This window comes from Notolepis coatsorum, assembly GCF_963971535.1.
Source record: "Notolepis coatsorum genome assembly, chromosome: 11".
Lineage (NCBI taxonomy): Eukaryota > Metazoa > Chordata > Actinopteri > Aulopiformes > Paralepididae > Notolepis > Notolepis coatsorum.
The window spans coordinates 80,689,499-80,712,313 of record NC_140175.1 but is presented as its reverse complement, the minus strand read 5'-3'; the positions used below and the strand labels follow the sequence as shown (position 1 = coordinate 80,712,313).

Sequence of the window (22,815 nt, the reverse complement as noted above, 5' to 3'; positions counted from 1 at the left end):
ATCTAATCTATCAATATATCAATTATTGCAATATCGTTTGGGCTGCTACATATCCATCATACCTCAACCAGATACTTTTAATCGAAAAAAGCTTTTTCCTGTACTATAAATACTATAAATACTTTTTAAACATGTGTGTTTATGTTTAAATACATACATCACAAGCAAAGCCTTTCAGATACTTTTAATAGTTTCTCCATGTTATTGTCAGACATTCACTCATCGACTCAACGAGTCGTACAAAATACGTTAGTTTACCTTATTACATGACGTTTTAACATTCGCCGAAATGCTTGATTGTGATTGGTCAATAGCGCTCGGTTGCCTATAGCAGCGGTCCGTTATTACTCGATAACGGACCGCTGCCAGGGGCAACCGAGCAATAATGACCGCTGTTCGCAGCTGGAGCAATCAAGCCCACTGACACACACTGCATCAGTGCAATCAGACACACCTGCCGGCTGCCGGCGATAATAATAATAACTTTATTTGGGCTGACAGAGCCACAGAACAACTGCGTCTGCATTTGATCTCGTCTTGTCGATGGTGTAAAATGAATTAGGTATATTGTTAGTAGGTTAGCCATGTAATAAGACAATAACGACGTCAAAGTCGTCGACCTTCACTACGTTTAGAACACATCGGCGAGGCGCCTCGGTATTCTAAACTCCCTGTCGGTCAATTATTTTGCGACAATGACCTCGTAGCTATACATTATCCCTTACTTATTGTTGCACTTCCATTCATAATTTCTTTTATTCTAGAATCTCTAGAATTCATTGATTACTTTGACGTCGTTATTGTCTTTAACAACTTTCAAAACATATATAAAGTAATCAAAAGTCAGTAAGGTCATATCTTCTGACATGTCTGTAAGAAGGTCATAGACCAAAATGTTGTGTATAATTAAAAGACTGACAAAATAAAGACACGAGTGTCCCTCACCCCTGACTCCTCTAAAAACACATATCTCTTATCTAACTATAATTTATGTGTGTATGTTATGTATGAATTACATATCTTGCACATTTAAAGCATCACATGACATTTCTGTCTTGATGTTTTCTTTTTCTTTTCTCTTCTATATATGTTTTTGATTGATATTTGATGTTGCATTGTTTTTAAGACTCAGTATGTTTTTAATGACTTGAAATGTTGAAATGAAGGGGACAACTTTGAATAAACCCCCATTGTGCCTCTCCTGTACAATGAACACTGCTTTTCTTTCACTGTGCATTATTTTATCATAACCATGCAAATTTACCAAACCAAACCAAACCAAACCAGTGAAATAAACAAAACAAAAAAATGATGAAATATTAATCAGTGATACTGGAGTTACACTGTTGAAAATGTTTGTTGGTCACACAGAGGAAGCAGCTGTAAGCAACCCAGCAAACCAAGACTTTCACCGATCTGGTACTGAGATTTAACTTGAACTACAAGCTGACACAACATCACGTTAGGTTGATAATACATACAATAATAGTATAATAGTATTCCTGTATTTTTTATTTTTTTACTATAAGAATAGTGAATCACTATTGAAACATCCACGGGAATACTATAGTGACTTACCATACATTTCTAAAATATTCCATTGCAGAAATACTATGGGGAGTCACTACAGTATTTCTGTAGTAAATCTACATACAGTTTAGTGTGTATGACAAAAACACAAACATAAATCAACACAGTATTTATGTGGTAAATATCTATAGTGTGTACAAAAACAACAACACAGCAATACTATAGTTTTTATTATAATACATTTTTGTTTGGGATCATACAGATTCTGGGTGAAGCAACTGCAGGCCAGGGCCCATCTAGGATCAGTGCTTAGGTATCATGACCACATACACCTCACCATCACTTAATGAGCCAATCAGGTCTCAGATCAGCACCCCTCGCTTTAACTCTTGGTCCTCCTACACGTGCGCCTCGTTCAACTTGCTTTCTAAATTGTTGACCTTCTATCGGTGTGTTATAAATTCCAGTGCTGTTACAAAAAAAGGACCACGTCCATCCGACTTTCCTATCACAATGGCAATTAAATTCCTGTTGAAAAGAATTCTGTGTGTGTGTGAGTATGGGGTGACGCACAGGGCCAACACAAGCGCACACAGTAAGTACAAACCAGCCTCTCCTTATCCCATCAGAGTGTAGAAACGGTTAACCCTCCAGCAGGGCTGCATTTTAATAGGAAGACTCTCTTCTGTTCTCATTACACCCACTGCAGCGCTAAGGTTCCTTGTGACACCTACTGTACCTGGTTTGGCTGCTACCTCCTTTCTCTCTCTCTCTCTCTCTCTCTCTCTCTCTCTCTCTCTCTCTCTCTCTCTCTCTCTCTCTCTCTCTCTCTCTCCCTTGCCATCCCTCCATCTCTCTCTCTTTCTCTCCATTCCTCTATCAGTCTCCCAGCCTCTGACTGCACACTGTAATGAATTTTTGATCTTAATCCAAACAGTAATTTAATAAGAAAGCGCCTGAGAGGAACCCTGTTCTCCCTAATTAAGGCTCTCTTCCTCCCAACCTCCCCCTCTCTCCACACCCCCACCCCACCCCACCCTGACCCAACGTCATCCCCCCCACCCACCTCTCTCTCCCTCCCCAAACCCTCCTCCCTCCCTCCCATCATCTCACTTCACCCCCCCCACACCCTCGTCCCATCCTATCTCTCTCTCTCTCTCTCTCTCTCTCTCTCTCTCTCTCTCTCTCTCCTCTCTCTCTCTCTCTCTCTCTCCCTCTCTCTCTCTCTCTCTCTCTCTCCCCCCCCCATCGGACCTTCAGCCTCAGTGGCGCTTGCCTCTGCTAATAAAGGCTTTGCCCTCGTTGGACTAGCTGCCTGGGCTACTACATATTTGATGCACTGCAAATTGCCCGCCTGTTATCCATTACAAAGGGATGATGAGGTAGAGCTGGTGATCACTCAACAGACAGAACGCTCTGTCCGCCGACCAATGAACGGACGGACGCTCACATTGACGCCAAACACGTGAGCAGCACTGTGGCGCTGGAAATAAGAGCTTTTCACAGTTCTCCTCCGTTGTGGTTTATTCAAATGGTCTCATTTGACTTCTTGAGATTAACACTGGTCCCTCAACCAAGGACAACACTGAACTATGTTGTGTCAACTTCCAACTGGAGGGTAATATTAGATTAGATTAAAATGTGTTGTCACTGCACAGCACAAGTACAGTACAACAGAAATAAGTTGGCATCTAACCAGAGTGCAAATGTTTCAAGTTTCAAGTTTCTTTATTAGTTGTCATACAGAAGTACAGAATACTTTTATACAAAATGCTTCTTTCTGTTACGCTCCAGAGACTGTGCTAGACAAAATAGATAAGTATAAAATAAGTATAGCAAGTATAAAATAGAAGTCAAGTACGTAGACAAAAGTGTTCAGTATATACATATATATACAATGTACAATGCAGAGTAGAATGGGATGAGGTACAATTTAGGTACAATTTACAGTAAGGTGTAATGAGGTATGGGTTGTAGTGCAAATTCTTTACCAATAAATATAAAGTGTGTTTAGGTGTTCTAAAGTGGGTAAAGTGGGTGCTGCTGCAGTGAGTTGTTTGTTTAAAGTGAGTGTGTGCGTGTGGATGTGTGTGCTGTGAGTGCATTTGATGGTTGTTACATAGTGTTATTGTCATTTAGCATTCTGATGGCCTGAGGATAGAAGCGTCTTCTGAGTCTCTCTGTGCTTGCCATGAGACTCCGGTATCGCTTGCCTAACCGCAGCAGTTCAAAGAGGCAGTTGTTTGGGTGGCTGGAGTCTTTGATAATTCTCTTAGCCTTACCCATGCACCGCTTGTTGTAAATGTCCTGGAGAGTGGGAAGCCCCCCTCCAAATGTAACAGCAAAAGTGCATTAACAATATACAATGTACAAGTGATATATATAACAAGCTATACTGAGTAATATATGCTGATGTATACAGTATAATTATGTACAGTGATACAGGTATAAATATACTATGGTAGTAAGCCATACTGGCCTTCCCTGACTCACTCTGACTCTTGCCTTGCTTGTTTTGACGTGTTGTTCTGTTTCTTTGTCTGTCCATTGGTTGTTTATATTTTCTGTTTATTTTATACTTTAGCACTTTCCTTTGTTTTTAGCTATGCGACTTACTGTGAAGCACTTTGTGCTATACAAATAAATTTGATTGATTGATTGATTGATTGATAATAGTAAGAGTAGGTATGGGATATATAGATTAGATGAGATTCGATTAAAATGTATTGTCATTATGCAGTCAAGTACAGTACAATGAAAGGAAGTGCAAATGTAACAGTATTACATAAAGTAATTAACAATATACAATGTACAAGTGATATATATAACAAGCTATACTGAGTAATATATGCTGATGTATACAGTATAATTATGTACAGTGATACAGGTATAAATATACTATGGTAGTAAGCCATACTGGCCTTCCCTGACTCACTCTGACTCTTGCCTTGCAATTAGGATGCGCTGATACCGATAATGGGATAGGATATTGGTCCAATATCAGGCTAAAATAGATCTGATACCAGGGTAAAATAGATCTAATACCAGGTTAAAATAGATCTGATACCAAGCTAAAATAGATCTGATACCAGGGTAAAATAGATCTGATACCAGGTTAAAATAGATCTGATACCAGGTTAAAATAGATCTGATACAAGGGTAAAATAGATCTGATACCAGGCTAAAATAGAGATAATTAGATCTCTCTAATGTTAGATCTCTCTAATGGGGAAAGATTTGTTATATCTCAAAGTAATTTGTCCAATGACCCTAAACCGATGGTCCATGCCTGTACTGTTCAGTAAAACCGATGGTCCAAGTCTGTACTGTTCAGAAAAAGTGGTATTGGATAGGGATGGGCATGATTCCTTGATTCCTTGAACAGAAATCTCACTCTGAAATCCTGTGAGACATGAGTTGTTGCAGGAAGACAACAGTGGAAGCCTGAGAGAGAGCTGGAGAGGAGTTAACGTTAAAGTGAAAAGTTTGTTGCGTTGGAATACAGCTACCTTAACATTATCTAAAATCATGTTTGTGCATTTCCAAATTGTGACAACAATTTGCACACTTCACGTAGAGTTCTGATGAATGGAAACAGCTAGCCTAGCTGTTGGCCAAAAACACCTTTCCCTGAGTTTTAAGTTAGGCTAGTGGTCCGTATTTGCTTCCATTTGTTTGTGCTCAGCTAGGCTAGCTTGCAGCCAGATAGCTTTCTACTGAACGCATAGAGAGGAAATTGGTATCCATCTTGTCTGACTCAGGAAGAGACGATAAGCGCATTTCCCATAATGTTGGCGTGTTCCTTTAACATGTTAATATATCAGGCGGCTAAGTGGCGCAGTGGGCAAGGCGCTCGCCACTAACGCAGGAGATGCTGGGTTCGAGCCCAGCTCTCTGCGTTGCTTCCGGCTTGGCCGGTCGTTCATACTAATACAATTGGCAGTATTAGGGGGTGGGAAAGCCGGTGGGTGGGGATCGGACGTTGTGGACAGTGACTCCTACAGGTCGGTTGGTGCACCTGTACAGCAGAATCAGGAAGCGACGAGAGCGCCGTGTCCCTCCCACACAGACCCTCGCCGCTGAGAGATCGTGCTGTGCAGGTGAAAAGATGCGACGGCTGCCTCCTCGTGTACCGGAGGGGACACGTGATGCAAGGCTTCGTCCACATTGCAGCCGGCCAGTGGGAGGCATGGTCTAACAACGTTCGAGACAGGGGAGGGTAGAATTGGATAATATTAAATTGGGATGGGAGAAAAATGGAAAAATGGGGAGAAAAAGTAGATCCAAAAAAACATGTTAATATATAACATGTATAATAGCCCCTGTACCTCCGATTATGACTGTCCTTGAGTTCTTAAGTCAACCGATGGTTATAGGATTATGTGTTTCCCGCATTACTCTCCCTCTGCAAAAGAATGCAATGATGCAGAGGAATTTGTATCTACTATAAAATAATTCATAATTGGGGCGCCACGTAGCTGTGCTCAGTGTAATCGCAGCATCCTGGGTTCAAATCCGGCCCAGGACCTATGCTGCATGTCCTCCCCAACTCTTCACCCAACTTTCCTCCCTGCCTGTCCTATCCACAATAAAGCTGTAAAATGCAGAAAAAACATTATCTAAAAAAAATAAGAAAAACATAATTATCTACTATTAAAGACCAAAGTGTATTTGTGAATACTAGTGATGGCAGAGATGTGTTTACGACGTTCCAGGAAATTAATTTAAAAATACGTAACGTTTCACACTCCCAACTCCATACAAAAGACTAGACTAAAGCAAAACCCATTTTCCATAATACATCTCCTTTAAGTTGTCTGAGCTACCGCCTCCTTCCCCACCCCACTCCTTTTCTCTCCTAGGTCCTGCCACGCCTTACCTGCAGACACACACACACCTACACACACACACACACACACACACACACACACACACACACACACACACACACACAGCTTTCATTCATCCCTACACCTGGTGTTTTTATGTGTACACCGGGGGAGGGGGGCTTAAATTCCTCTACTCTCCCCTTCACTTTCGAGAGCTGTCTGTGCTTGTCTGACGAAGCATCGGGAGATTAGTCATTAAGAGAGGATGTGGAGACGTCTTTTAGAGCTCACATGCTCTCCCTATCGTTTCACCAGAGACATTAAGAGAGGGTTTGGAGACGTCTTTTTAGAGCTCACATGCTCTCCCTAGCTGACTTGGTACTAGGGGTAGATAGAGACTTGTTATTCAACAGAATATAGTTGACTTGGTACTAGGGGTAGATAGAGACTTGTTATTCAACAGAATATAGTTGACTTGGTAATAGGAGTAAATAGAGACTTGTTATTCAACAGAATATAGCTGACTTGGTAAATGGACTGCATTTATATAGCGCTTTTATCCAAAGCACTTTACAATTTGTTCCTCACTAACCCATTTTACCCGATGGCGGAGGCAACCATGCAAGGTGCTAATCTGCTCATCGGGAGCAATTAGGGGTTAAGTGTCTTGCTCAAGGACACTTCGACACGCTGGCCGGGAGGAGCAGGAATAGAACAGGGAACCTCCGGATTACCAGACGACTGCTCTACCTCCTGAGCCACTGTCGCCCCGGGTACTAGGAGTAGATAGAGACATGAGAATATAGCTGGTACTAGGAGTAGATCAATAATAAAAGGTATTTAATACAAAGCATTTTCCTCTTTCCAACAGTGTATAAAACTTTGTCTGGGGTCGTCATGGTAACTGAGGTAACCCTGACACGACACAGATCTTCACTGCTGATTTGCAAGGTGAACACAGAACTATTGATACATTTAGCATATGTGCTTAACATTCACATGCTAAAGATGACAAACCGTGCCACTAAAGAAACACAGCTGCTCACCACTTGACAACAACAACTCCACTAAAACCCGCCTCTCCGCCCCGCACGTGTGTGTCTGTTTGATTCCCACCGGTTAGATGCAATGAAATCTCTCCGCTCCACACGTGTGTATATATATATATATATATTATATATATATTATACGCAGTAAGGCAGACCAACACCTGGCCCGACAGAAGGAGAGGTGGAGCTGATGCTGTATTGCTTACATCTCCCCACCCAACCCCCACCCCTTGTCATTTCAGAGCACAGAGGGAATCAGCACCCGCACCCCTCCCATCCCCCCACCCCTCCCAGCACCCCCACCCGTCCCATCCCCCCACCCCTCTCAACGCTCGCTTGATGTTTGTCTTTGAGAGACTCACCTGCGGTTGAACACTTGAGACTCCAGGAGTTCTGACACTGGCGTTCCATCTCATTTCACATAAAATTAATAATTCATACAAAAGCCTAATCCAAATTAATGGCACGCTGGGTCAAGTAGCCTGACTATAAAGTGCACACTCACACATATAAATGACACGGAATGCGCCAGGGCATAGGGGGGTGGGGGTCGGGGGTGGAGGGGTGGGGGGCCTGACTGTCCGTTGAGAGGCACTTAAGGAAATGAACACCTGCTTTCATCGCGGGCTCAAGTCGGGAGCGACCAGGAGTCTTATCCAAACTGTCAAATTGCTTCTCCGAGATGTGTTTTTAATAATTGCAAGGCACGTTTTCCTTTTCCGCGCTCGCCTCACTATGTCTGAAAGTACCATCCAAACATGTGAAATGTGTGGAGTATATCTGAATTTTGGACGACTCCTATTTCCATATTCCACACCAAGAGCCTTGTTTATCAAGCAAAATACACCAACATTTGTACAGAGAGCTTTTTAAATATACACTTAAGTATACACTCTCATTAAAATGTTTACTGATTAGACTGAGTCATTGTTTTTAGTCAATTGTGGCATGTTTTATCAACCTTCAACCTTTAAACATCCCTCCACTCAAAAACATGTTTTTTTATGGTTAACTCCTCTTGGAGGCATGACTTTAACTATACAGATTGTCACCAGAGTGCTTTTTTCACATTCTTCCCCTGGAGAGGGAGAGCTTCTCGGTACTACCCTGAAATCTGAGTTGTGATGTCACTAATAGGTCAAACCTATCGTGGTCCAACATGTGGTAACTTGACACCTTTAGCTTCAGCAGACACAGACAGCTGAGTAGGTATTGACATGTCTTGAAAGAATATAAGCTGCCGGGTTGGAATTCCTGATAAATAGCAATGAGTGCTTGTTGCCAATTTGCATATTCATAGATCCTTGCATTCTCAATGAGGGTAAAGGTCTAGAGATGCTGCTAAGCCATTTTCAAAAGTAACATTGATACAAATTGTTATTCAATACAGAACATTTATTTTAAGCATTTTAACTGTTTAAAATGCATCTGGAGGGGATCTTTACACACGTAGAAATATTAATAAATGGGGTATCATGTAATTAGGAACTTCGTTCTTCACGTATCCCTCTGCGAAACACATGCATGTAGGTGTTTAACCGGCGGGTTCGGAGCACAGGGTCAGTAATTTAAATTAAGCACCCCAGGACCAGGCAGGAGTTATATATGATTCTGGTTCGGTCTCTTGCTTTGCCTATTGGACTGTCCTGTGTGCCAATGGATGCACCTGCTGAAGATGTTTTACCAATGCGTCTATCAATGACATGGGCCTGGTGAAGACATCAGGCCCTGCTGCACCGTTTTACTTAGTCGCCGTGATGAGAACGACACCAGAGAAGACTTTACCCAATGGCCCTTTTCAGGGCCAACCTCTGGAAGAGGCGCCACTCCCCCTTGTGAGGATCTCCAGCCCCGCCATGATGAGGAGTATCCTGGAGAAGACTTCACCCAACAGTCTGGCCCCTGTTTCCCAGGCTCGTTCAAGCCGCAGCCACGGCCAAGGAAATTCCACTCCCTAGCCCACGGCTCCCTCTCCCGCCAGAGTTCCCTCTGCTTAGTGTCGTCCTCTTGTCCAGGTGTCCCTGCCAGGCTGAATCCAGGGGCAAACACAGCACTGCTTCACCGCCAACCCGCCTCTTCCATCTTCTCTGTCCCTGGCCAAGAGGCCGAGCCCCGCCCCTCCTTGGCTTCCAACTGGGACCACCCTGCAGGATCCAATAGATGCAAATGACTGGTGCAGGCAGCCGCACAGTCACACTCCACCCGTCCTGGTGCAAGCAGCCCCACAATCACAGTCACACCGTCCTGGTGCAGGCAGCCTCACAGTCACACCGTCCTGGTGCAGGCAGCCTCACAGTCACACCGTCCTGGTGCAGGCAGCCTCACAGTCACACTGTCCTGGTGCAGGCAGCCTCACAGTCACACCGTCCTGGTGCAGGCAGCCTCACAGTCACACTGTCCTGGTGCAAGCAGCCTCACAGTCACACCGTCCTGGTGCAGGCAGCCTCACAGTCACACTGTCCTGGTGCAAGCAGCCCCACAATCACAGTCACACCGTCCGTCCTGGTGCAGGCAGCCCCACAATCACACTCCACACCGTCTTCACAGTCACGCTTGAGTGCCAACACAGTTCGGCTGTGCCCTCCCCACAGGTGTCACACAGGCCGGCAGTCACTCTCAACTGAGAACTGTGAACACTACTGTAAAATATAGCTCATTGGTGTATAGAAACTCAATCAAACATCATGTCGGTCCACCAAGTCTTTAATTTAGGAACACGCCAACATTATGGGTGATGCGCTTACCGTCTTCAGAGTCATACAAGATGATAGATACCAATTTCCTCTCTGTGCGTTTAGTAGAAAGCTATCCGGCTGCAAGCTAGCCTAGCTTAGCACAAATTAATGGAAGAGGATATGGACCACAAGCTAGCTTATAACTCTGGGAGAGGTGTTTTTGGCCAACAGCTAGGCTAGCTTTCTACAGGACGCACAGAGAGGAAATTGGGATCTAACTTCTTGTCTGACTCTTTAGAAGACTGTAAGCTCATGTCCCACAATATTGGCGTGTTCCTTTCATTTGGGTGGCGTTCCCCTTTAAGCACGCTCTGCTGGGCCAACTTGTTGCTTCAGTGGTCCGTGACACTTATTTGCCAGGTTCAACTCCGGCTTGTGTCATTCATCACATATCATCTCCTGTCCACTGTGTGCTCTCTCACACCCCCCAACCAGAGCCCTTGATATAAGATCTGACAGAATGACACAGCTAAACCTGACATTTGACTGTACTGTATATCTGCAAACATTTTGTTTACACGTGGAATGTCTGTAAACATTAGAGTGAAATAGGTCTGTATTTTGACCTAATTAAGAAAATTCCAAAAAGCCCATTTTTCATCAACAAGTCAAACTCCCCACAAGAACAGTATATACAGTATATAAAACAGAAATGATGGATTGGACCTTTAAAAATAAAGAAAAAGTATGCTCTGCCTCTGTGCCTCCAGCTGCCTGCGTTTTGTGTTCCCAGGGATCAACTGTATCCATCATCTGCCCTGCCTCCCCTGAAGGGGGGGGGCCCCGACCTCCCTCTGCCTCACCTGATGTAGTCGTTCTTGCAGAGGATCATGCCTCCCTTGCTGTAGCAGGTGGTGCTGTACTCCCCCAGCTGGGCGTGGCAGCAGGAGCACTTGAGGCACCTCGTGTGCCAGTAGCGCTCCATGGAGAAGAGGAGGAAGCGGTCGGTGATGCGTCCGCCACAGCCCGCACACGACCTGCCCGCGCCCCCGCCACCGCCTCCGCCCGCCACCGCCACGGCCGCCGCCTCCACCCTGCTGTTCACCATCACTGGCCTGGAGGAGGAGGAAGAGGGAGGCAGATAATGAGCCATGATGATGAGGAGGAGGGGAGAATTGGAAAAAACATTGATTGATAAGAGAGTAAGAGAGAGAGAGAGATGAGTTGTGCTGTCCTATTGTTTTGTTGATTAATTAATTTCCACTTAATTGACAAACCTGTTCCCACATTATAGCCCTTCTGCAAATTAATATATACATGACTGTTGTTGTTGTATGATAGCCATGTACAAGAATACTATTATACTGTGTATACCGTATATGTATGTATCATCTGTTGGATATATCGGCATATATCCCTGTTCACTTACCTGTATATACTAGCCTATATCTATATCTGTATACATCCCACTCTTACTAGTTATACCACTGGCCAGTATGACTTACCACCATAGTATATTTATACCTGTATCACTGTACATAATTATATTAATCAGTTTTGCATATTATTACCAGTAGCTTGTTATATATATCGTGTACACTCTATATTGTTAATGCACTTTACTGTTACCTTTGCACTCTGGTTAGATGCCAACTTATTTTCATTGTATTGTACTTGTGCTATGCGATGACAATATATTTGAATCTAATCTAATCTAATTTAGTCAATTAAATCGTGAATCTTTTTTCAAATGTATGGAGTTTGGTACAGTATAAAATGCCAAATGCATATCTGTGAATATCATTGTGGTACCAGATGTCTACAATTTTCCTGTAAATAACTAATAATAAATAATTTGAGAATTATATTATAGAAACTGGGTTTTGACTAGTCTTTGTATGGATTTGGCTGTTTATGTTATTTTGTCCTTACCTTTTCCCTAGGGTTTGAAGTCATCAGATTAACAAGCCTAAACAAGCTGTTCAGAATGATTGCTGTTTGTGATGTCATGGGTAGGGGGGCACCAGAAATGAATTGCCTTTTATTAATCAATTAGCTGTGGGGGGGTTTAGAGCCCAGTTTGCAAGAGTTTTTTACTCTTGTGTGTTATTAATGGACTAGGAAGGGCATCAGTACTGCTGGGAAACGTTTCACTTGGGGAAAACACAACCTATCCTGTCACTGCTGCTGGATAGATAACAGTGTACGGAAGAAAACCTCAGACATTGGTTTGGAAATAAGGCTTCATCAAAGCAAAGCAGGCTATTGTCTAATAAATTAAAAACGAACCTTCTTACTGTACTTTACTATTAGGTAATTTGCTACTATGTCTATACTACTATCTACTATGTAAAATGTTACTATATCTATACTACTAGGATGGATCCGACCTCCTTTGATTGATAGGCATTTAGCTTGTTCTATTTCCTGGAAGATCGTATATAGACCAATCACAATCAATGGTACGTTTACACCCCCCGTGCGTTTGCGTCCGCATGCCCGTGCTTAAGATACACAATTTTCAGGAACCCCCTTCATCCTACTGTGCGCTATAGCACCAATTTCATCAACTAGTCCCATCGGATACCTTTAATTAAAGACCATTTGATGTTGTAGAAAGAAGCTGATTCACTACTTTATACCCAATTTTACTTCTGAGATCAAGTATTTATTATACATGTCCATCATGGAACATAATAACACAACACATGGAGAGTTGCTGTAAACAGTCATTTCAAGCCGTCTGTGGCCACCGTTAACCAGGGCCTCTACAACCACTGCATCCATGTCAACCAGATTCTAATAGGAAGGGTCCATGGAAAACACAGGAACCTGAGCTTCACAGGGAACGAGATGAGATCTTCCCCTCAGTCTTCCGAGTTATCGCGGCTCATCCGGAGTAAACGCCGTATTGGACACCCAGAGGGAACATGGGGCGGTTGGGAAGTCCGGCAACACAGGAGTAAGGAGGAGGCCTCGCATTCCTAAATGTGGGTCTTGGCACCACGTCCAATCGGTTGGTTTTGGGACCTCCTGGCAAAGAGCTTAGGGGCTGTTTACTTGTGGGGGTATGGGAGGATACCCCCCGCCTTCCCCCCGCCCTCAAACACACACATACCCATACCCCCCCCCCACAAAAATGAAATGTTTCTTTGAGGCAACTGACACACCAGTGAGTTGCTGCCCAACAACCAAACATGGCTACAACCAAAACCCCACGATCTCTTTGATCTTTACTGCAAATAAGCTCTCATTGTAACATGATAATGTGTTCTCAGATGAGGTTCTTTGATGCTGTCAAGTGTTGGTTCTTTGAATAAATGTGGGCCTCAGTCTCCACTATGACGAGGATAAACCAGCCCTACAGTTTACAAGAAGGGCAGTTCAATTCGATTCAGCTGTTTGCTTCGCCATCTTTTGCTAAGCTTCCCAGAGCGTCACGGGACAGGAGGACATCCCGACACGTCACAATGTCACCAAAATAGTAGCATCGCAGAGTTGGCGTTTACCTTTCCTTGTACCGATAAGCAAATTGACCGTCTCTTTGTGGAAACAACGTTCCACGTGTGCCGTCCGATCAGGCTGCATCGACTGGGTATCTGAACCCCCCCTATTTTTTTTCCCCATTGCAAAATGTAACTGATTTCATGCACAGCTGGGGATCATATTGCTTTGAAATCACAGCTGGGGATAATATTGCTTTGGAATCACACTAAGTAGAACCATACCCGTGTGAGTGCAGCTCAGCAATGAGTCAGCTCGGCTGCTCCCTTTTCACCCGGTTTCATGATTCATAATTATAGCCAACAACAACACTAAATAATTGCAGGGACGGATTTCATTTTCCAAATGAACAACAGCAGCGTAATTTGTCCTCCAGTGCATCTAATTTCGGCAAGGGTATGTTTGGCTTTTTTACGACTGCCCTTCCCACAAGACGTTTCAAGCTTCGCCACAAGCTGGTCCTCCGCAGTTAAGTTTCGCTGCCCCCACTCTCCCCCTCGCACTCTGCACCCGGACACCTGGCTCCAATCAAGGAGAAGGAGCTCCAGAGGGAGGAGGCCTAGGGCCAGACTGGACCCATGAAGACCTTCACACAGGGACACCAAACCAACCTGAGCAGCCCTGAACATCGGGCATCTGGGTGCTTTCAAGGGCTGAGGAACATGCCATGAGGTCATTGGGGTTTTCAATCTAGTTCACCATTCAGGTTACATACCTCTCTTTCTCTCTCCCTCTCTTCCATTGTAGATAGATAGATAGATAGATAGATAGATAGATAGATAGATAGATAGATAGATAGATAGATAGATAGATAGATAGATAGATAGATAGATAGATAGATAGATAGATAGATAGATCGATCGATCGATCGATCGATAGATCGATAGATAGATAGATAGATAGATAGATAGATAGATAGATAGATAGATAGATAGATAGATCGATCTATACTTTATTCATCCCCTTGGGGAAATTCAGGTATCCAGTAGCTCAGTGCAGTTGACAGACAAGCACTGTCGGTCTCTGCTGTACTGTAATAAAACCCAGCAAACAATTTCACATTGTATATCCATAGTTGGGACGTCTTCCTACAACAACCCAGACGTGGTATAAATATAGTCCTACGTGTTTATCACGTCTTACTGTGACGTCCTGGCCGTGTCCTACACGTGTTTATTATGTCTTACTGTGACATTCTGTCAATGTGATGTCTAGAGACCATTTGTCCATATGATGTCATCTATATTATCAATATTAGTAGTAATATTTGTGTTGCTGGTATTAATTCATCTATTTGATCCATGATCAGTTAAAAAGAAATAAGTGTGGTCTTACCCTGAACTTGAACCCTGGTCTCCCACACAATTGGCTTTCACTGTTACCATTCAGCTAACTCACCAGTTGATATGTAATGGAGGTAACAGCCTTATGACTGGGCATAGCTTTGCCTGTGCACGCTTACTATGTTACTGTTCAAGTTAGTTCAGAACTGTACAGGATAGGACGTTACCACTAGGGATGTCATGTGCATGACTGACCTAAATCATTTTCGAATAGTCTACTCAGCCTGTTCTTAACCCTTGAGTCAACCTTTAAAAAAATCACACCTTTAGCCCTTTGCCGAAAACTGCGATCTCAGTAAAAACTAGGGATGTCAGATATTATCTGCCTACCGATATTATCGGCCGATATTGGTATACAAATGTAATATCGGGGGGGGGGGGCGGCCAGGTAGCGCAGCGGACTAAGCGCCTGTCTACCACCACAGAGACAGTGGGATCGAATCCAGCTGTGGTGCGTCCGGCTTGGTCGACCGTCCATACTGACACAATTGGCAGTGTCAGCGGGTGGGAAGCCGGCGAGGGTGGGTCCTGGTCGTTGTAAAAACAGCGACTCCTACAGTTCGGTCGGGGCGCCTGCACAGCAAGGGAAGGATCTGGGAGAGGTAGTGTGATCCTTCCACACGTTACACTCCCGCAGTGAGAGTCCGTGCTGCCAGGTGAAAAAAAGTGGGGATTGGCTACACATGTGTCGGAGGAAGCATGTGATAGTCTCCGCCCTCCCAGACCGACGGTAGGGGGCAGAGCACGCAACGACCAGGTAGGTAGGGGATTGGGAATTGGCATAACGCCTAATTGGGATGGGAGAAAAACGGGAAAAGGAGGGGGGGGGAGAGAAAGTAAAAGAAAATAATGAAAAATGTAATATCGGAAATTATCTGTATCGGTTTTCAAAATATATATATATATCTTTCTTTTTTTTTTACATTTATTTAACCTTTATTTACCCAGGCAAGCAAGTAAGAACAAATTCTTATTTTATTTATTGTGAAAAGTATGAATAATGTTGTGTTTTTGGGGGGGTAAACCCTGCATATATCGGTATCGGTTGATATCGGTATCGGAAATTAAAAGTTGGACAATATCGGTATATCGGATATCGGTAAAAAAGCCAATATCGAACATCCCTAGTAAAAACATATCTTTTTCATGTATTGTTTTTCCTCATGAATATCATTATTAACTTCAGTCCTCACCTTACATATCGAATATTTATTGATTTTCAGGATTTTAACATTTTTTTTAATTAGGGTTAGGGTTAGGGTTAGGGGGTTAGGGTTTATTTCAAATCAAAGGGTATTGCACATAAATAGGCACTTCAGAATCTAAAGTTCAGATAATCCTTCAGAACGTTGATCGGCTCAGCTGACCGACAATAAATCAAAATGACACCATTCACCATCGTAGCCTATAATAACAGCATTGCATTGGCCTATCAACCGGTTTTAATAAACAAACAGAAACAGTAGCATGTGCATCTTTTAGATCAATTAGGCTATGAAAATTAGGCTGCCTCCAAATATAAAAATGAATTAAATAAGAATGGTTTGCTTCAATAAAAAAAATAAACTATTTTATAAAAAAGAAAAAGGAAAGGAAAAAAGAAAAATGTCCATTATATAAAAAAAAAAAATTTCGACTCTGACATGAAAATCGAATGTGGAGATTGGCACGACTATTGGAAAATTTGAATATTCTAACTCATCCCTAATGCATTTTATGTGTGCAATTTGTATCGTCGTGCCTGTCTTGTTTTTGGCCAGGGACACAACGTTGCCTTCATGTTGCCTTCCGACGAATGTTTGCTGGGAATAGTGCCAATGAGAAGTCCTCCGTACCAATAAAAGTACTTTTACTCTGAACTCTAGTATGGACCATCCCTTATGAAAAAGTATCATGTTATTAAAAAATAAATAAAAGGTATCACGGTATTACCAGGATTTTGTGGTCACTCCAATGATGGTAGTGACCAAAAAATTATGGAAATACTGTGATAATACCATCACCACTACCAATGTTTGTGTAGTTATCTTTCTTCCATGGCTGCTTGTAACCATTGGTAACCACTTTCAAAAGAAAATGCCTAATTTCTGTGCAGTGGAAAAGCACAATATTACTGTTCTACTATGACTCGTTTACAAGATCCAGTAATAGTACACCAAATTATTATGTTTTGGTAGATACATGTCTCATACATCAATGTATGAGCAAATCGTTGTTTTGCAAATAGCAACCGGTGTTTCTTCCATTCCATTCCAAAACAATGGTTGCTATGTTACAGGCAGCCATGTTGGAAGACAGTGCAAGGCCTCTATTGGATTATACTATGGTATTATTTAAGTACAGAAGTGGTACCATGGTAATAATGCATAACTTGCACCATGGCTGGTACCATGGTAAAACTAAAATTACCATCAAACTACTATGATACCTTTTCATAAGGGATGTGACACAGTTAAAGGATAAGTATTTTTTTTTAAATTTAACATATTGCCTACAAAAATATGTCCAGAAGTCATAGATCTTGGTCAGTATAAATGTATCATGTTAAAACAAGTCACAGAGCTGTACTGTTTGTTTTGTTCAGTATAATTCATTGCAATGAACAAGAGCAATCATAGTTTTTTCACGGAATGACTTCATGAGGTGACCGCGATCACATCGAGTCTGCCTGAACCGGAACTATTTCTGAGGCGTTCACTGTCACTTCATGAAGCAGAAGAAGAAGAAGAAGAAGAAGAAGAAGAAGAAGAAGAAGAAGAAGAAGAAGAAGAAGAAGAAGAAGAAGAAGAAGAAGAAGAAGAAGAAGAAGAAGAAGAAGAAGAAGAAGAAGAAGAAGAAGAAGAAGAAGAAGAAGAAGAAGAAGAAGAAGAAGAAGAACTATGATGCTCCTGTTTACTGCAATGAATCTGAATCTGACAGGACGGCTTTGTGACTTGTTTTAACTGTTTTTGGACAATGGAGTTCTATGACTTCTGGATATGAGCTATAACCTGGTGTTGGCTAGTAAATAGAAGACTAGTAGATGTTTATTGTAGGTTTTGGTCTTTTCATAGGCTATGTTGACAATAAGAAATATAATTACACCAGCCTTATCCTTTAAAGAGTAACTATGAAAACACATGTCATTTTGCTGCCCCTAGTGGTTGATAATAATAATAATAATTCATTTAATTTATATAGCGCTTCTCAATGACCCGAAGTCACTGACAGTAGTCGGGAGCAAAGTAAAAACAAAGAAACAAAAACAAAGAAACAAAAATAAAGAAACAACAAATAAACAAAAACAAAAGGAACATGAGATCATGGGGGGAACAGGGAAGACAGCATGAGATAGCACAAAAAGACAGAGCGGCAGGAGACAGACACCAATCAGGTTGGAGGGGGGGGGGGTTATGAGTGGGGGGGGGGTGAAGGCAAGGGAGAACAGGTGGGTTTTGAGGCGAGCTTTGAAGGTGGAGAGTGTAGGGGAGTCTCTGATGGACTGAGGGAGGGAGTTCCAGAGTCGGGGTGCAGTGCGAGAGAAGGCCCGATCACCAACGTTTTTGAGTTTGGATGTCGGGACAGTGAGGGAGGCAGTGGAGGAGGACCGGAGGATATTTTCACCATGCTGCACACTCTGCCTCACCACAATTGGTGATGTCAGAGTACCTATTCGATGGTACTATCAAAGTATGTCTAGAAAAAGAGGTACTGTGACATCACTGATTGGGGAAGAGTGTGCAGCCGTGTGAAAATATCAACCACCAGGGCTTTCATTCGAACCTGGTGAAATATTAAAAGTTTAAACTGTAATGATGAGATCAAATTCAAAATTGGAGCACTGGAGATAACGCTTAGTCCCACTAACAATTTAGTACTGTGCATTGTATTCCAGCAGATGACATTATTACGCTGCCTGGCTGCTAAACTGCGTCACGTTAGAACTGTTGCATGGATTATTGTAGACCATGGAAAATTAAGGAAACTAGTGAGTGAATGGATTATCTTAACACCAACGCAGGAGGTATATTATTAGTATCTGTCGATCCATGTTGCTCTTAATGACAACTAGTGGCCATAAACCACTTTGGAGTGACTACCGAAGCAGGCCTAAAGCCTTGGACTTTCCTGAGCCAGCTAACGCCATCCAGCATCATTGAGAGATGTGGATATATACTTAACCCTCATGACCACACTCTCACGTTGGGGTTTGTTTTGCTTGTGGAGGAAGCTTGTGTCATATTCCCTCCAACATGAAGAAAGAAGTTGTGACGTTAAACAAAGAAAGAAAAAGTGTTTATTTTGGTATGATGGGGGTGGGGCGGGGGGTCATAATAGAGGATTCTTATTACATTGTATATTTAGTCTGATGCTTTTATCCAAAGCGACTTACAAATTGTGAACAATAAGTCAGCAAGAGAGGTACCTCTCTGGCAGCTGCGGGTCAGTGGCATTGTTCGTCAAATAGTAACAAGCTTGAGTGTTACACTCTGAGTACAATGTAGAGTACTGGGTAGAACATTAGCATGATAAGTAGTAGTATAAGTATGGTAGCATAGTAGTAGGATACATAGTAGTAAAAAGACAGTAAGAAGGTTCTAATTATTTTTCAGATATTGTTTGAAGAGGTGTGTTTTTAGTCAACGGCAGAAAATTGGCTGGGTTCCTGACTGTGGTGAGGAGTTCGTTCCACTTCCACTATTGTGGAGCGAGGACCGAGAATAGCCTGCTTCACCACCCAGGAGCTCGGATAGGAGTGGTTCTGAGGCGGCCAGAGCATAGGGGTCTTGAGGGTATGTAATTAGAGACCATTGACCGGAGGTAGGAGGGAGCCGTTCTCCTTGTTGCACGGTATGCCAGGTCAAGAAGCAGATTTGTGCGGCAATGGGAAGCCAGTGCAGCTCCCTGAGAAGTGGGGTTATGTGGAGTTGAAGTGGCTTCTTTTGTCAGGAAGGGGCGGATCCTTCTGACGTTGCTCAGGAAGAACTACTGGTTCTGGTAGTTCTGGTTGGCGATGTGAGCGGAGACGTTCAGCCGCTCGTCAAGGACTTGGCGGTTGGGGATGGAGCCACGGCTACACTGTTGTTGTTGTTTTCTTGGCTAGGTCACCCTTGTGAAAGAGATTCTTGATCTCAATGGACTAAATACCTGGTTAAATAAAAGGGTTGAATTATACCAAAAAAAAGTTCAATTACTCTTTAAAAGGTAATGGACGTCAATATGCACTCCTCTTTCTGATTGATGGCCATTGTTTCTACATCCTCCTGTGAAACCATGTCTCTCCCGGCCCAACTGAACAACTTCCAAACCCAGGAAAAGCCAACTGAAAAGATCTCTCTCTCTCTCTCTCTCTCTCTCTCTCTCTCTCTCTCTCTCTCTCTCTCTCTCTCTCTCTCTCTCTCACTCTCTCTCTCTCTCTCTCTCTCTCTCTCTTGTGCTCTCTCTCTCTCTCTCTCTCTCTCTCTCTCTCTCTCGTGCTCTCTCTCAAATCAACAAAACACCGTATTGAGTGGACCAGGAGGAAGGGAGCTCGGCCTGCCATTTCAGGGACCCCTGTGTCATTTCCTCCTTCTGTTCTTACAACAAGGTCAAAAACAGGCAACAGACGAGAGATGCTGTGGGGAGTTCAGGGGTTAAAGGTCATGGACTGAACCACTCTGAGCGGGGAGGGGTTTGGGGGATATGGGGTCTCAGCGGATGGTGGTGCCACAGGAAGGCAATGTGACTTGGTCACTCTGGTAGTGTGGGGGGGGGGGGGGGGGCACATTCCCAGGACACAATCCAGGCCTTTAACAGAGTTGTTCAGATACCAGCTGGCCATGGTTAAGGGGGCGACTTGGCATTTGGCAAAGACACGGATGATATTCAAATAGACCTTGGATCCAGAGCAATGCTTTTCCTATGCACGTCATTTTAAGTGCAATAATCTTGAGTCCCAATATCTTCCCGAGTGAAATTTTATTATCCAATTCCAATGTCATATCTTGCTGCATGTTTGCCTAGCCCTAGACGCAAAAAGAACTAATGAGTGTAAACACAACAATGCTGGAGAAAACGGAGCACACATAGGAACAAGGACATAAAGACGCCTAAGTAGGGCTAACTGTCATCGTAGAATCCAGCTATAAACTATTATGCCATTAGTGCAATGAGGCCATTATGTACCATGAATACATAGCTTGTCTTGTGCATTTAGTGAGAACACAAGGACGCCTTACATGTCTCTCTCCCTCTCTCTCTCTCTCTCTCTCTCTCTCTCTCTCTCTCTCTCTCTCTCTCTCTCTCTCTCTCTCTTTGCACTCACTGGTCTTTCCATCCGTTCCTGTCTTCTGCGCCAGATTCCTCGGGCCAGCACATTACCAGCGTGAAATCAATTACTATACTAGGCCTAAACCCCGAAATACAAGAGCCTCCACCTTGTGAAATAAAGTGAGAGGAATTTCTGCTTGAATCTGGGAACTCCGGCGCCAATGTGACCTGGCACTCTCCCTCTCTCTGTCTGTCTCTCCCTGTCTCTGTCTGTCTCTCCCTTTCTCCATCTGTCTCTCCCTTTCTCTGTCTGTCTTTCCCTCTTTCCGTCTGTCTCTCCCTCTCTCTGACAGACAGAGGCCACCTTGTCTCTCCCTCTCTCTATCTGTCTCTCCCTCTCTCAATCTGTCACTTCCTCTCTCTCTCTCTGTCTATCTGTCTCTCCCTCTCTGTCTGTCTCTCTGTCTATCTGTGTGTGTCTCTCTCTCCCTCTGTCTGTCTCTCTGTCTATCTGTGTGTGTCTCTCTCTCCCTCTGTCTGTCTCTCTGTCTATCTGTGTGTGTCTCTCTCTCCCCTCTTTCTGTCTGTCTGTCTCTCTCTCCCTCTCTGTCTCTCTCTGTCTATCTGTGCGTGTCTCTATCTCTCTCTCTCTCTTTCTCTCTCTCCTCTCTCTCTCTCTCTCTCTCTCTCTCTCTCTCTCTCTCTCTCTCTCTCTCTCTCTCTCTCTCTCTCTCTCTATCTCTCTCTCCCTCTCTCTCTCTCTTTCTCTCTCTCTTTCTCTCTCTCTCTCTCTCTCTCTCTCTCTCTCTCTCTCTCTCTCTCTCTCTCTCTCTCTCTCTCTCTCTCTCTCTCTCTCCTCTCTCTCTCTCTCTCTCTCTCTCTCTCTCTCTCTCTCTCTCTCTCTCTCCCCCTGTCTCCTCTCCTGTCTCTTTGGCCTGTGGTTATCATCAGTATCATGGCATGACTGTGAGCAACAGTGTTGTTGTTTTTTTCCCCTCTTTCAAGAGCGAGGAAGAGTAACTATATGGTATGCAAACATTTCCTCTCAAGTACGATATGTCAACAAGGCCAACCCCTCTGGCTCTCTCTCTGGGACACTGGTAATTTGCCTGTAGAACCAGTTTGACTCCCTGGAGCCCAAACAGATCGTGACATGTTGAGGGGAATACATGGCAGACTGTTCAACCCTCAGGGACATGAAGCTGCTGTTAAATTAATGATTAGATGCCTTGTTAGCAGGGGTGGGACAAAAAATCAATCAATTAACTTACGTATTGCGATTCTTTGATGTGACCATTTTGATATCTCCATGCTATGTCCCGAATGTATTTTTATACTCCCTAGGTTGCAGGCGGAACGAAAATAAAATAGCCAGGCGGAACTAAATATTTGTTCTGTCACCCGGCGTTGTTGTCGGTGGGAAGCAAGTCCTAACGATTCCCAACGTAGTTTAAGCACAAAACCCCGCCCCATCGTTTTCATTGGCTTACATGTTATGGCCACGTCGCAGCGCCATCTGCAGATCTCGCCATTGAGAAGATGACGGGGCACAACTATGCAGCATCCCCTGTTGGGTTGGTTATTACCCAACGTTGTAAAAATATTACATAAGTGGGTTATTTATGAAAGACAATATTTGAGGAGTATAATAATCAGG

The 22,815-nt window shown here is 43.4% G+C and overlaps 1 protein-coding gene across 2 annotated transcripts in view; it reads right to left on the bottom strand.

Moving 5' to 3' along the window:
• Nucleotides 1–22,815, bottom strand: part of lmo4a (LIM domain only 4a) — a 36,477-nt gene that overhangs the window by 10,610 nt on the left and 3,052 nt on the right. The window contains exons 1-2 of one of the 2 annotated variants that reach the window (XM_084324195.1): nt 22,430–22,488; nt 10,947–11,198 (exon numbers count right to left, since the gene is read on the bottom strand). In XM_084324195.1, the coding sequence (XP_084180321.1) occupies nt 10,947–11,198; nt 22,430–22,455 (278 nt within the window). In that variant the 5' untranslated portion in view covers nt 22,456–22,488. Of the gene's footprint in view, nt 1–10,946; nt 11,199–22,429; nt 22,489–22,815 lie in introns of those variants that run through there. The other variant, XM_084324196.1, reaches the window with a different exon arrangement.